We start from the raw sequence: 16,524 nt of genomic DNA on the forward strand, positions 1-16,524 counted from the left end.
TTCTCCTGATTGTAGCTCCATTATCTCTATGTAGATCTCTCCCTGGAGCTGTTGAGCGGATTGTACAGCTTACAGACTGTCCGGCAGTCGACACCAGAGCTGCTGTTAGAAATCATGGGGCCCTGTACAGCCTTTCTGATGTGGCCCCCCCAGTCCTGCCTACCCCCCCCCCCCCCCCCAATTTACCGGCTAGTTCACACTATTATTGCTCTCCGTCAAGCAATCTGCATCTAGATCGCTCTTCAAAGAGCATTGGGCAGGCGGTAATAAGGCATTGGGGCTGATTTACTAAAACTAGAGTGCAAAATCTGCTGCAGCTCTGCATAGAAACCATTTAGCTTCCAGGTTTCATTGTCAAAGCTTAATTAAACAAACTGAAGATAGAAGCCCATTGGCTACCATGCACAGCTGCACCAGATTTTTTTACTCTCCAGTTATAGTAATTAAATCCCTGATAGTTAAATGGGATCACATTCAGCAGGCAACATGGTGGGTGGTGACAGTGAGGATATTTTTTGCTGCATATTTACTTTCCCCTTTGCTGCCTTTGCAGCATAAGGGCTCTTTCACACAGATCTGCTTGGGGGGGGGAATCCGTGAGTGGATTGCCTTTTTGAACTGGAGCTGGACAGATGTCATTATCTGTACAGCGGACAGGAGTGGACTTGGACCTGCAGTGGACCTGCTCTATGGGTGGCCAGATGTAAATGGGCTTGGTGTCCACTTACATCAGGCTACCTCTGATCCATCACATTTACAGTAGGTCTGGAAGAAAATAAAGGATTCAGACTTGAAGGTAGATGGGTGTAAGGGACACTAGTCTGTTTACATCCAGCCACCTGTAAACCTACATGGAGCTTTCAATTAGGGCTGCATGAAAAACCAAAAGGTGGACCTAAATGGAAAGCTTGAATGAACGGGCCCAGGGAGTGAAGCCATTTGTTTTTACTGCCCCCTAAACACGTGTAAACTAGCATCTCACTATGCTTATGATCATTATGATGATCACAGCAGGTGCTCTATGGCTCTGTCACTGTCCATGGCTGTTGGGTGCTCACTTAGATATGACTGTGCTAGTCTGTAAAACACAGCACAGCCATAAGAAATTGATGATGATCATAAGTACACAGTGAGGAACCTGGGAACAGTACCGTTTTTCCAGAGTAGTTGTGCAGTGTCACTGTGCACCATCACCCACTGCTGGGATTTCAGACTTGTGCCCTCTCAGCTACCTCTCATCAGCCTCTCCCTTGCACCTCCTTGGCGGTTATTAAAGGAGTGGCTGTACAAAGAATCACTTCGCCAGGGAGGGCAGCCCGCCTGAACTAACTGTGCAGCGGGACATGTGGAACTGACTTTATGCACATATGCCCCAAAGCTGCCTGTGCGCCCCTGTTTAGCTGAAGGGGCCTGGGCCCAGTACAACAGGACCAGTTGTACTGGCTTATCAGCGGCCCTGCTCGGCACTGTGCTGATGGCGAGGGTATCCCTGCTGCTAGCCAGTTTTCCAGCTACTATTCACTCAAAAGTATCATCTGCTCTAGCCAGTACTTAATGAATACTTATCAGGTGGAGAGGACGTGATCTATACTGTATAGATGGCATATGACCAGAGGTGGACCTACTAACATTACAGCACAATGTATTTATATATAAATAGATAAAAAACACAGCACTCGCAAATAAATAGATTATATTGAAAACTAATTCATGTGTTGCAGCTGCTAGATAAAAAAAAAGTGCTAACACTTTAAAATTATATAAAACAAAAAGAATCTGCGCTGGCAACTCCCCAAGTGTATAATTGTGAAAAAGTGATATTTTGAATTTTATATCAAAAAGCATATATACCATATGATGTTGCACAAAACCACATTTAGTGGGTATTATATGGAGATGTACCAAGAACTGTGCATAAAACTACCAAACTATGTGAATAAAAATAAATCAATAAACATAAATATTGTGATCTAAGTCAATTCGTCCAAAAAACTCACTCTTGGACGCTATGCGACTAGAAAGTCACTAGACTGTTATAAAGATAATCCCATACATTTGTGAGTGACAATAAATTAATCTCTGGAGAGTAAAAAATATGTGAATCAAAAGTCATAAATCATAACATAAAGTCTGTTAAATTAAACCGTTCCTTCACAGGATGACAATCTGCAGATTTCAAGCTTGATTCATTCAAATGATAGATTCCAAATAGCAGATAAGGCTGATGCCGGTAATGCTTGAGAGGAGGCTTTAGAAATCACAACCCTCGCATTCCACCAGAAAAAGGAGAAGAGAAGACACATAGCATAAAACCTATGACACCGTGAGATCACCTGCGCATAAAAGCGCTACTCACGGAACCGATGTGCAGAGCAGGCATTCAGATAGTTTAGTCGGTGTACGCACGCCGCACAGCAGCGAACACCGACTAAACTATCTGAATGCCTGCTCTGCACATCGGTTCCGTGAGTAGCGCTTTTATGCGCAGGTGATCTCACGGTGTCATAGGTTTTATGCTATGTGTCTTCTCTTCTCCTTTTTCTGGTGGAATGCGAGGGTTGTGATTTCTAAAGCCTCCTCTCAAGCATTACCGGCATCAGCCTTATCTGCTATTTGGAATCTATCATTTGAATGAATCAAGCTTGAAATCTGCAGATTGTCATCCTGTGAAGGAACGGTTTAATTTAACAGACTTTATGTTATGATTTATGACTTTTGATTCACATATTTTTTACTCTCCAGAGATTAATTTATTGTCACTCACAAATGTATGGGATTATCTTTATAACAGTCTAGTGACTTTCTAGTCGCATAGCGTCCAAGAGTGAGTTTTTTGGACGAATTGACTTAGATCACAATATTTATGTTTATTGATTTATTTTTATTCACATAGTTTGGTAGTTTTATGCACAGTTCTTGGTACATCTCCATATAATACCCACTAAATGTGGTTTTGTGCAACATCATATGGTATATATGCTTTTTGATATAAAATTCAAAATATCACTTTTTCACAATTATACACTTGGGGAGTTGCCAGCGCAGATTCTTTTTGTTTTATATAATGTATTTATATAGAACTATATAGTGTATGTAATTATATATATATGTTGTAATATGTTGGTAGATTTATGTGGGATTTTATATTATAATATATATATATATATATTATATATACATACATACACACACACACATACAGTAAGAGATTGACCAGGCCAGGAAGGGGTGAGTGAAATAGGCCACGTTGGTACCTGTTAATCTAATTACACATATCAAAGGGGACTTGTTGATGTTAATATGCAAGAATGCAAATTAGGGCAGTTTATGACAGCAGCTGTTCACGGCTAGGGTTCATTTTCAGTCTGAAATACAGAAAGCATATCAAAGGCCTAAATGGAAACGGCCAATCAAATTGCTCAGCCATTCAGTGTCTAGTAAATATAACATAGCGTTCAGTCTATAGTCTTGTCTGTGTGTGACTATGAAGGCGCAGATCTAGGAAAAATGGGACTCTGAGTTATATTTACTCTGTTGGATTTTTGACATCTGTGGACTTTGGACTTTGTTGTGTTGGAAGTCAATAAAGTGCATCTCTCTGGAAGAATTGGGTTGCTGCGGAAGAGTACTTACATCATCATTATAAGAACTACAAATTAATTATCTACTCACGATACTATATCACTACATTGTTGCTGTGACCCGGATGCAGTGATATATTCTTCCAAAGAATGGGTAGGGGGAAAGATTTATGGCAATTTTATTATTTTTTTTTTTACTAGCAATGGCGGTGATCAGCGATTTTAATCAGGACTGCGACATTATGGCAGATAAATTGGACACTTTTGACACATTTTTGGGACCATTGACAATTATACAGCGATCAGTGCTATAAAAATGCACCAATTAAAAAAAAACATTTCTTCAATCAGCATTGAGTGCAGGTGCCAGCATCTCTAGTAAGGGAAAAGGGAAGTGAAGCCTTGTGGTTGCACAGCCTGTTTCCTACTGCGCATACGCGTGTTATGTTGTGCTTTGTGAATGGTCCCGCAGTCTTCTGGGACCTGTGATGTGTCCCAGAAGACTGCGGGTGAAGGGGTGAACTTCCGGCTCTAATGCCCACAGTGAAGCATGGTGGTGGCAGCATTATACTTTGGGGATATTTTCTGCAGCTGGAACTGGGGATTTAATCAAGGTGGAGAAAATTATGAACAGAGCCAAATGTCAGTCAATTTTGGCACAAGACATTCAGGCCTCTGCTAAAAATTTGAAGATGAAGAGGAATTTCACCTTTTAAAAACACAATGACCCAAAGCATAACTCCAAAATCGTCAAAACAACAACTTCACCAAAAGAAGATCAAAGTTTTGGAATGGCTTAGCCAGAGCTCGGACCTGAATCCAATTGAAAATCTGAGGGGTGACCTGAAGAGGGATGTACATTAGGAGAAGCCCTTGAAATCTGACAGATTTCGAATGCTGTTTTTCTGTGCATGCATGAGCACAGCTCAGCTAAGAACAAAATATGCTGCAGGGTTCTGCCCAGCCCCGAAAGCCAGGCAGAGCCCTTCAGTGTATCTGCGCATTCACTGGACTATAGGAAATGTCAGTGTTTTGGAAAGGGGGCAGAGCCACAATCATGGGGGTTGAAGTTCCTCTTTAAGAATAGGATGGAAGAAAGAAAAAAAAACACATTCAATTTCTGCCAAATGAAAGTAAACCTATAAATATTACAGCCATTTAAAGAAATGTATGGGTTTTTGTTTTTTTAAGAATCATACTTACCTGCCTGGATGCAGCATCAATCTGATACTGCATCTGTCCCCCGGTACCTCTAACACTAAGAACCGAGCGATCGAACACTGCCAATCTCTCGATTCTCACAGCTCCCCGAGCAGAGAGCTGCTGACTGTCACAGGAGTGCAGAACAAACTGATGCACAGGAGAAGTACAGCCAAACAAGCTCTGGCTGTACTTCTACTTTAAGTTGGGCTAACCCGTCACCTGGCAAAGAAAGGTTCCTGCACATAGTAACCTCCCTGCCCCCAGCGTGTCCGTGGATAATAAAGAAGTAGCAGCAGTCGGATAACTTAATACTTTGATCTCTCCTACTGTCAAGCTGGTTCCTTGTTAGCACATTTGCAAGCGTGCTGCTGTAGAAGTGATTAAAGGGGGCCGATACATATCAAATGTTAGCACTTACACTGTTGTGTTAACAAAAAAACAAAAAGGGCCTCTGGCACAAGGGCATCTCAGCCCATGCAATGTAAATTCTAGTGAATGTGCCTGGAAAGCTCAGGTACTGCATACAGCCAGCTATAGACATGTATGTTTGTGTTTAGCTGTACCAGGGTATATTCTGGTGTGTGAAGGAATGTAATGTACATAATGATAATCATAAAAATGCCTATTTTCTTATGTCTATACATGTGTCTATGCAACTCCTTACTTATTATATAGTGAACAGCTCAGCTCTGCTTTGGAACCAAAAGATGGCGTCTACCCCCTACAGCCCCCGCATTGGAGGTATGAGGAAGTGAGGAGGAGAGCCAGCAACAACCAAGCCTCAGCATCAAGTTTCTGCATTCCTCTTGTATTTCAGCCAATAAGATGTATCTTCTAGACTGACCACATTTACATAGTAGTGACATATAATCTACTGTTCTTTGTGTATAAAACATTGAGTACCGCCCTGCAATAAACAGAGATGTGGAAGTAATCGAGCTGAACAGGTGTCAGAGTGGTCACTTCTGGAGTGCATGCATATCTTCACTTCATAATTAGGACCAGCAGCACATATCGAATTTGAACCCGATTGGGGTTTTGAGCTATCACAGATGCATATGTACACATGAGTATAGTGAATGGACATTTATATTGCAGGGGTTCAGGCGCCTGTGTGCAAGGGGCCCACTACTTTTTTCACAACACATAACTGCATTAGTCTTTTATATCTGAATACTGGGTGTTCTGGGCTCAGGACCGTCTGGAAAATAAAGAACAGCCCACTTGAAAGTGATGACAGTTGTGTATATGCAAAGTATGAATATCTCTGGACCCACAGTCTTACCTTCTTTAGAATGGGTGATATGGTCACTTCTTTATTTCTTTCATCAGAAACAATTTGTTCTGCCCCTGTACTTTTTATATCCTTCTTTTCTTTCTCAGTCACCGTCTGCTTTTTTTTCTCCTGTTCTGGTTTCTTTTGAGGGGATTCCTGGTCAGGCTCTCCAATACTGCTCTTAATGGTTTCTTTTTCTTCTGGTGCACCATTGTCTATGAGGTCTTCCACAGGCCTCTCCGTCTTCTCTTTCTTCTCTGGAGTTTTTGTATCTACGTCTACTTTGGAGGGTTTGTTGTTCAGCGCTGGCTTTGTGGAACGATCGGGGATAACTTTACCATTTATTGTTGTTTTACTGTCTTTGACTTCAGTCTTCATTTTTTGGGGGCTTTCGCTAACCACCACAGAAGGTTTCTTTGTGCGGTCGATCTACATCACAAAAGAAAAACAATTAGAACAAACATTATTTTAGTGAAAGTGTAAGGGATCATTCAGTGTGGTGACTCACGCCTTTGCACACTGACTAAATGCTAATCACCTGTTCACATTGCATCGCAACCCAGATGTGTGATGCAGTGAGCTGGGGTAAAATGTAGACATGTAGCATTTTACCGCAAAGCACAAGTAGGCATTGCATGTTACCGCACAACAGCGCAACATACCACACCAACCCTGACAGCTGCACACCACTGAGAGCCGCCCCCACACTAAAGCGGACCATTTAAAATGTGCAGTCAGTGTGGATGAGCCCTAACTGTGCAGTTATTTATTGCGTCTCCCAGATGTCTCAATAGTTCCCATGAGAATGCCTACAAACAGGCTATGGTCATTTTTGTTCAGGGATCACCCAGAGTCAGCATTTATTACTTGGACTAAGTTACTGTCCATAGATTACATTAGCATCTAAAATCCCAATCCCTGTGCAGTTCTTGGCTATGTGTACATATATTTCACACAGATCAGCTCCCTGCTGCTGCCTCCAACCTTGTAACTGGCTACAATGCTACAGTGTTAAGGAATAGCTTCTTCCTGCCTACAGTAGACTTGATGGCATGCTTCCTGAAGCCTAGGAAAAGACACTTGACTGGAGCTGGACTATGGCTTTTTCATAACAGGTACTATATATTGTTTGGCAATTCTAAAGTACCTGCTCCTTTAAATTCTGGTGGGCTTACCCTCAACTTCAGGGTCTAGGTTTCATAAGAATGGACCACAGCCTAGACCTGTATAGCACCTGACTATGCACAAGGAGCTGGTGGAATAGGCCACGTTGGCATCTGCGTTGGAGGGCATACTACTCTGAGCCTGGATGACAGAGGATGAGGAGGATGAGGACGGCTTTGTTATCCACTCCACCAACTCTTCTGCATGTTGTGGCTCAATAACACAGACAGTAGCCTAAAAAGAAGGAAAGCGTGCCCTACGGCCACCTGCAGAAGATGCACCATGTCCATAACTACCACTGTTGGCTGTAGACACAGAAGCTGCTTGCCTTCTTTTAGTGGCCTGTGAGCGTCTGCCTCTCCATGGTGGCCTTCCGGACATGATGTATTAGATACAGCTAACTTCACACATTGCATGAAGTGCTAAGGTTAGGTCACCATTTAGGATCCTGTGCTGAAAGAAACAATACAGGTTGTCCCAACATTGTGGGGTCCAGGTATAACTACTGAGCTTGCAGCGATCCGGGTGCACTAACTCTATTGCGGCATTCGAAGAAAGTGAAGTTGATTGAAGGATCCAAAGATAAAATAAACCAGTTAACTTGAGAATGATTTTTTGTCATAAGGGAAAAGAGGCCCATCACCTTAGGACACTAGCAAAAAATGGTGGACTTAAAGAATGGTATAGGGTTAAAGGGAAGGCTTTCAGAGAGCACATCATCAAAAATTGCACCATTGTCCAGTCACCTTAATGTATCGGCCTATAACACAGGGTCTATGAATGCTCAGCCTGTGTTCTGTACTGTACAGTTAGGATAAAACATTACCCCATTTCTGACAGCCTGTCAATAGCGTTACATTACATGACTGTGTGTATAACTGGGCCTCACCCTCACCCTGTTTTTACTTGTTCATCCAGCTAGTATAGCTGTTATTTTTCCAGGCCAAGCTGTCCAGCAGATGTGATCGTTATAGTAACACTTAAAATAATTCCAGTCTCAACTATTAAATACTCAGAAGCATTGAAAAAAAAAAAAAAACACTTGCACAGCTACATTCTCAGGGTGATAAGAAGGTATTTGAGTTTGGATACACTTTAAAATTAGAGTTAAATGAATTGGTATGAACCTTGTATATCTTGAAGGGCTGTATTGGGGTTCTAGGACACACATCTGGAAGGAGATTTTGCTAATCTAAGGACAACTTTACACACACAGTGCATTAACACGCATTACTTTAAAGTGTTTGCAAAGAAAATTTTTTGGGTTAAATTAAGAAACATGCCATACTTGCTGCTCTGTGTAATGGTTTTGCACAAAGCAGCCCCAATCCTCCTCTTCTCGAGTCCCCTGCTGGCACTCTAGGCTCCTCTTCCAAGCCACTTGCTATGCAGGCACTAGTGTGTGCTTGCTCCTGAGCCCCGCTCTGTGTCCATTTTACATGCAAATATCAAGTTTTTGGGCCAAGTTCAACTTCTTAAGAAAAAAAAAAGAAGTAAAACACTTAGAAGAGAATTTTTTTTTTAAATCATACTTGCCTCGGTGGATGCAGCATCAGTTCCTTGCCGGCTCTAAGACTGAGAACTGAGAGATCAAAGACCACTGATCGGTCGGTTCTCAGTGCTCTGTGAGCAGAGAGCTGGTGACCATCAGTCACGGCTTTTTGCCCTGCCCCTCCAGCACTCACTGGAGAGACAGGCTGAGGAGGAGGTGGGAGCGGCCGGCTCAGGCCCCCGGCGGCTCACTGAGAGGCTGAGCCAGGTGCCGGATCTAGGCTTCTGGGTGGATCCTGACCATATGGTCATGATCTTTTCCCAGCATGGACTGGCTTTGTGACGTCAGCGGACAGCAGGACCCAAAAACAGGTCAGAGGAGTGCAGAACGGACTGCACTCCTATGATCCACAGGAGAAGTACAGCCAAATGAGCTTTGGTTGTACTTCTTTAAGGCCCAATTTACAAAACTGGAAATCAGAAAACAATACCTCAAATTTATATAATAAAGCTGTAACTTTTTTTTAATCAAAAGATTGTACTGCTAAGTAATTCACACATTGTAATAGAATTTGTTCACACGCTATATATTCACACAGTATACATGCTTACATGTGGTATAGGCTTTGCAGAATCTGAGGGATGGACTTGGGGAGCAGGCTCTGGCTTCTGTGTTACAGTGACAGGTTCTTCAATTTTCTCCAATTTAATCGTTTTTATCTGTTCTCCTTTACTGGCTTCAGGTAGCTGGGCAGCTTGAGGTGCTTGTTCAGGAGCATCAGGAGTAGGTTCAGCTTGGGTGGCGGGTGGTAGATTTGGTTTAACTAGTATGGAAGGAGCAGGAACTGGCAGTTGTGGAGGCTCCTCCAGAGATGGGTAGCTGAAATTCACTGCAACAAAAGAAAAATACTTCATAGGAGTACAGGGTACCAGAGACGCACTGTACACATCACTGCACTGTCCACACATTGGACAGGCCATCCAAAACAAAAAAGTTTACAGGTTAAATTTCTGAAAAGAGGAATTGCCTCTGTCAGTAGATCAAGATTTGGAGAGGTTAGAGCAATACTTAAAATTTACACTGGTCTGAGGTTTGGGCCCCTGAATCTCTTATACATGCCATAATGATATTCCACATAAGAGGAGTAGCAGATCACCAACATGTTTGGAGATGCAAGTCTTCTGCAGACAGTGGGCAAGAACACGATGCAGGGAATAGAGCAGAGCTTTGTTCAGAAAAAATAAAACATTTAACATGCATGGGTTGTTAGTGGGGTAATGGAATATCCTGGCTTGGTCAGTACCAGTTGCAACAACATGCTAATTTCTATCTAGATATTTCCAGGTTCTGCTCAGTAACCATTGAGAAACAGGCAAGCCTAGAATCATCAATTATTATTGGCGGCTGTAGTTATTACTGGTCACATAATCAAGTTATGGTCATCTTGATAATAAAATCGAGGAACTATTTTAATTATCCTAATTGTATTTAAAATCATCCGGGGTCCACAACAGGCTGGACACACACATGGGCAAATACCTAAATACCTTCCAACTACACCCAGTAGGAAAGACATCTGTATGTCTTAAAAGTGTATTTGCACTTTTTTTTTTTACATTTCTTCATGTTTTTCAAAGTGATTTCTCAGTAAAATAAAACATGGAGACATGAATGGGTCTGGAGTTTAGTTTTTGAATATTAAAACTGAATTAAATACTTCCAGCTAGACATCCAAGCCTAAATTAAGGTGATCCTAGACATTGATATCCCCGATTTATCACTGCATCTGAGCATGCAATGAATGCATTTATGGCTCATTAGTGTGGAAATCAAGGGGTTAAAGTAGGAGGGGAGGAGGCAATACAATGCCTCCTCGCTGCCTGTCAAATGCTCTCTGAAAAGGCGGATCCAGGCAAATACACTTTTTTTTATAAACTGTTACGTATAGCATTAAAATGCATCTGTAGCAGATAGTATATATATATATACCCAAACCTGTTCATTTAGTCTAACTGCAATACCCTGAGCAGCAGAGCTTAAAAAGTGTTACTAAAGTTTGTTTTTTTTTTATTAAAATAACAAACATGTTATACTTACCTGCTCTGTGCAGTGGTATCGCACAGAGTGGCCCGATCCTACTCTTCTGGGGTCCCCGGCAGCAATCTTGGCTCCTCCTCTTCTTTTGAGGGACTACCATAGCCAGCTGCTGGCTATGAGGAGAGCGTAGTCCCCGTGCTCCCGACCTGTGTGTCTATGGAGTCGCGCTGCATAGACTTAGGCCCCTTTCACACAGGGCGGATCCATGCAACGGACTCCACTAGCTTAGCAGGGGATCGCTCCGTTGATGACAGGTCCATCTCTGCTCACTGTGCAGGGACAGAGCTGTCAGAGCTCCGCTGTCCCCTATGGTGTGATCGGATGACAAAACGGACAGCCTGTCTGTTTTCATCCTAACCCAGCCGCTGGACAGATGGCGAACGTATCGCCACCCATCTGTTTTAAGCGGATCTGGTCGGATCAAATGGCAAGCGGGTGTCAGCGGACACATCTCCGCTGACATCCACCTGCCAATAAAAGTCAATGGGTGACCTGCTCAGATCTGCCTGAAGAGCGGACAGGTGGAACTTTGTGAGCCGATCGTGTGAAAGGGGCCTTACACAGCGGGACTTCCTCCTCACTGCATCTGACTGACAGCAGCAAGAGCCATTGGCTCCTGCTCCTACTAGAATGCTGTGTGAAGAGGAAAAAAAAAAAAAGGGGGAAAAAAGATGCAGTCGCGCGCAGAGCTGATCTCTATTCCCATCTCTTCCTCTTCACACAGGGGAAGGGAGGGCACAGAGAAACTGAAAACATTTATCTTAATGCAAACAATCTATTAAGGTAAAAAACGTTTTTAGGTTTAGTAACACCAAGATTGTCAGAGGTCAGGGTCAGCACTTTGAGACAGTGGAGGCCCTGCTGCTTTGCACAATGCTGAAAATATAACCCTACAATCATCACACAGGAGGGGTGAGCGCAGGGGCAAAATCGTTGCAGTTTGATCAGCAGGCTGGAGGAGGAGAGAGGACTATGGAAATAGAAGTTCAGCAGCCATTTATGCAGACGATAGATGATTGCAGTCAGGAAGGGCACAAATCTTGGGTGATCAACTGGGACCCCAAGAACCTTACTTTTTTCTTCTTAGGGCGTTTTACATTAACCCTTTCACGGCCAAGTCCTACAGAAGTGCCACAGGTGGCCAAGTCAGTACGGCATACAGACCTCTTTTCTCTCTCTCCTATAAGCTTATGGTCACTTCAATGACCATAAGCTTACAGTGGGGACGGAAAGTATTCAGACCCCCTTAAATTTTTCACTCTTTGTTTTATTGCAGCCATTTGCTAAAATCTTTTAAGTTCATTTTTTTCCTCATTAATGTACACACAGCACCCCATATTGACAGAAAAACACAAAATCGTTGACATTTTTGCAGATTTCTTAAAAAAAGAAAAAACTGAAATATCACATGGTCCAATGGTATTCAGACCCTTTGCTGTGACACTCATATTTAACTCAGGTGCTGTCCATTTCTTCTGATCATCCTTGAGATGGTTCTACACCTTCATTTGAGTTCAGCTGTGTTTGATTATACTGATTGGACTTGATTAGGAAAGCCACACACCTGTCTATATAAGACCTTACAGCTCACAGTACATGTCAGAGCAAATGAGAATCATGAGGTCAAAGGAACTGCCTGAAGAGCTCAGAGACAGAATTGTGGCATGGCACAGATCTGGCCAAGGTTACAAAAAAATTTCTGCTGCACTTAAGGTTCCTAAGAGCACAGTGGCCTCCATAATCCTTAAATGGAAGACGTTTGGGACGATCAGAACCCTTCCTAGAGCTGGCCGTCCAGCCAAACTGAGCTATCGGGGGAGAAGAGCCTTGGTGAGAGAGGTAAAGAAGAACCCAAAGATCACTGTGGCTGAGCTCCCGGAGATGGGAGAAAGTTGTAGAAAGTCAACCATCACTGCAGCCCTCCACCAGTCGAGGCTTTATGGCAGAGTGGCCCGACGGAAGCCTCTCCTCAGTGCATGACACATGAAAGCCCACATGGAGTTTGCTAAAAAAACACCTGAAGGACTCCAAGATGGTGAGAAATAAGATTCTCTGGTCTGATGAGACCAAGATAGAACATTTTGGCCTTAATTCTAAGCAGTATGTGTGGAGAAAACCCAGGCACTGCTCATCACCTGTCCAATACAGTCCCAACAGTGAAGCATGGTGGTGGCAGCATCATGCTGTGGGGGTGTTTTTCAGCTGCAGGGACAGGACTACTGGTTGCAATTGAGGGAAAGATGAATGTGGCCAAGTACAGGGATATCCTGGACGAAAACCTTCTCCAGAGTGCTCAGGACCTCAGCCTGAGACAAAGGTTTACCTTCCAACAAGACAATGACCCTAAGCAAACAGTTAAAAAAACGAAGGAGTGGCTTCACAACAACTCTGACTGTTCTTGAATGGCCCAGCCAGAGCCCTGACTTAAACCCAATTGAGCATCTCTGGAGAGACCTAAAAATGTCTGTCCACCAACGTTTACCATCCAACCTGACAGAACTGGAGAGGATCTGCTAGGAGGAATGGCAGAGGATCCCCAAATCCAGGTGTGGAAAACTTGTTGCATCTTTCCCAAAAAGACTCATGGCTGTATTAGATTAAAAGGGTGCTTCCACTAAATACTGAGCAAAGGGTCTGAATACTTAGGACCATGTGATATTTCAGTTTTTCTTTTTTAATAAATCTGCAAAAATGTCAACAATTCTGTGTTTTTCAGTCAATATGGGGTGCTGTGTGTACATTAATGAGGAAAAAAAAGAACTTAAATGATTTTAGAAAATGGCTGCAATATAACAAAGAGTGAAAAATTTAAGGGGGTCTGAAAACTCTTTTTATTCTACTGATCGTGTGCTTTCAGAAAATATATGCTGGGGGGGGGGGGGTGTTCACAAATTCTGTAAGCTATAAGTGAAAAATAAAAATGCAAAGGAACAGTTGCAAAATTGGTCTGGCCACCTGAGTGTACCAAATGGAGCATAGGGCCTGGCAGCAAAAGGGTTAATAAGAAAAGCAATGGTATACAAAAAGAAACAAAAACCCACACATTGGCCATGGCAGTATAATTGAGACAGACAATAGGACTCATTAGGTGCCCAAAGTCTCCAAAGCATCCAAGGAATGGAGCGTGTCAAACAATAGTACAAAACTAACAAGCGGAGTACAAGGCAGGAAAACTGGATTAGCTGTGAACTTACAGGACAACAGCGTGTTTTCAGCTTGGCTTCGCCTTGGTACAGATACCTTCCCATTTGTGGTAAACATTGGATAACAAAGTAGCCAATTCTCATAACCACCATCCAATATGAAAGGTTCACTTTTGAGAATGGTTTTAGTTTCCCACTAGAAGCAAAAAAAAAAACATTTTAAAGATATTGCTTCACATGTACAGTATCTCACAAAAGTAAGTACACCCCTCACATTTTTGTAAATATTTTATTATATCTTTTCATGTGACAACACTGAAGACATGACACTTTGCTACAATGTAAAGTAGTGAGTGTACAACTTGTGTAAGTGTAAATTTGCTCTCCCCCAAAATAACTCAACACACAGCCATTAATGTCTAAAGGGCTGGCAACAAAAGGGAGTACACCCCTAAGTGAAAATGTCCAAATTGGGCCCAAAGTGTCAATATTTTGTGAGGCCATCATCATTTTCCAGCACTTAACCCTCTTGTGCATGAAGTTCACTAGAGCTCCACCTTCCGTTTGAGGATGCCCCACAGATGCTCAATAGGGTTTAGGTCTGGAGACATGCTTGGCCAGTCCATCACCTTTACCCTCAGCTTCTTCAGCAAGGCAGTGGTCATCTTGGAGGTATGTTTGGGGTCCTTATGTTGGACTACTGCCCTGCGGCCCAGTCTCTAAAGGGAGGGGATCATGCTCTGCTTCAGTATGTCACAGTACATGTTGGCATTCATGGTCCCCCCCAATGAACTGGTGCACCCCAGTTGCGGCAGAACTCATGCAGCCCCAGACCATGACACTCCCACCACCATGATTGACTGTAGGCAAGACACACTTGTCTTTGTACTCCTCACCTGGTTGCCGTCACACACACTTGACACCATTTGAACCAAATAAGTTTATCTTGGTCTCATCAGACCACAGGACACGGTTCCAGTAATCCATGTCTTTAGTTTGCTTGTCTTCAGCAAACTGTTTATGGGCTTTCTTGTGCATCATCTTAAAGCTACTTTCACACTGAGGCGCTTTACAAGCGCTACAGCACTAAAAATACCGCCTGCATAGCGCCTGTAAAGAGCCTCACCTGTCTCTCCAGTGTGAAAGCCCGAGGGCTTTCACACTGGAGTGGTGCGCTTGCAGGACCGTCAAAAAAGTCCTGCAAGCCGCATCTTTGCAGCGCCCCTGCCCCTTTTTAGTAAATGTTTCTAAAAATAGCACCACTTTACCCCAGAAGGAAGCTTCCTTCTGGGACGATAGCCATGCAGACCAATTTGATGCAGTGTGCGGCGTATGGTCTGAGCACTGACAGGCTGACCCCCCACCCCTTCAACCTCTGCAGCAATGCTGGCAGCACTTATATGTCTATTTCCCAAAGCAAAGACAACCGCTGGATATGATGCTGAGCACGTGCACTCAACTTCCTTGGTCGACCATGGTGAGGCCTGTTCTGAGTGGAACCTGTCCTGTTAAACCGCTGTATGGTCTTGGCCACCGTGCTGCAGCTCTGTTTCAGGGTCTAGGCAATCTTCTTATAGCCTAGGCCATCTTTATGTAGAGCAACAATTCTTTTTTTTCAGATCCTCAGAGAGTTCTTTACCATGAGGTGCCATGTTGAACTTCCAGTGAACAGTAAGAAATTTAACACACCTGCTGACCACAGGGAGAGAAAATGGCTAATTGGGCCCATTTTGGACATTTTCACTTAGAGGCCTACTCACTTTTGTTGCCAGTGGTTTAGACAATAAAAGGGGTTGTAAACCCTCGTGTTTTTTTCACCTTAATGCATCCTATGCATTAAGGTGAAAAAACTTCTGGCAGTGACCGGCCCCACAGCCCCCCCATTTTACTTACCTGAGCCCTGTATTTCCCTCGACGGGACATGCTGTCCCTTTCTGCACGGGCAGGCTCTTGACTGGATAGATTGATAGCAGCGCAGCCTTTGCTGCTATCAAATCCAATGACACGGGCGCCGGGGCAGAGTCTGGCATTCGTGTCTATGGACGCTGAAAGCTGGACTCGGGCGCGTGCCCGCAAGGTAACTACCGAGAGAGCACTTCTCCTAGGGGGTTATCTGATGCAGGGAGGAGCTGCGAGAGCCGACAAGGGACCCCAGAAGAGGACGATCGGGGCCACTCTGTGCAAAACAAACTGCACAGCGGAGGCAAGTATGACATGTTTGTTATTTAAAAAAAAAAAATGAAAAAACAAAAGGCTTACAATCAATTTAATGGCTGTGTGTCGATTTATTTTGAGGGGACAGCAAATTTACACTGTTATAGAAGCTGTACACTCACTACTTTACATTGTAGCAAAGTGTCATTTCTTCAGTGTTGTCACATGAAAAGATAGAATAAAATATTTACAAAAATGTGAGGGGTGTACTCACTTTTGTGAGATACTGTATATACACATATTCTTCTAATCCACATTCAGGTTTTGTAAAATAGATGGACCACCCCCAAACAAAGCCAGGGAATTTAAATAATGAAGAAAAAAATAAACACACACAAACCTGGAGGCTTCAAA

At 43.2% G+C, this 16,524-nt stretch overlaps 1 protein-coding gene across 3 annotated transcripts in view; it reads right to left on the minus strand.

The window, feature by feature from the left end:
- Positions 1–16,524, minus strand: part of USP8 (ubiquitin specific peptidase 8) — a 78,866-nt gene that overhangs the window by 31,105 nt on the left and 31,237 nt on the right. For all 3 annotated transcript variants that reach the window (XM_073618582.1, XM_073618583.1, XM_073618584.1), the window contains exons 9-11: positions 14,008–14,152; positions 9,328–9,605; positions 6,070–6,489 (exon numbers count right to left, since the gene is read on the minus strand). In XM_073618582.1, the coding sequence (XP_073474683.1) occupies positions 6,070–6,489; positions 9,328–9,605; positions 14,008–14,152 (843 nt within the window). The remainder of the gene's footprint in view (positions 1–6,069; positions 6,490–9,327; positions 9,606–14,007; positions 14,153–16,524) is intronic.

The sequence above is a fragment of the Aquarana catesbeiana genome, linkage group LG03, assembly GCF_042186555.1.
Source record: "Aquarana catesbeiana isolate 2022-GZ linkage group LG03, ASM4218655v1, whole genome shotgun sequence".
Lineage (NCBI taxonomy): Eukaryota > Metazoa > Chordata > Amphibia > Anura > Ranidae > Aquarana > Aquarana catesbeiana.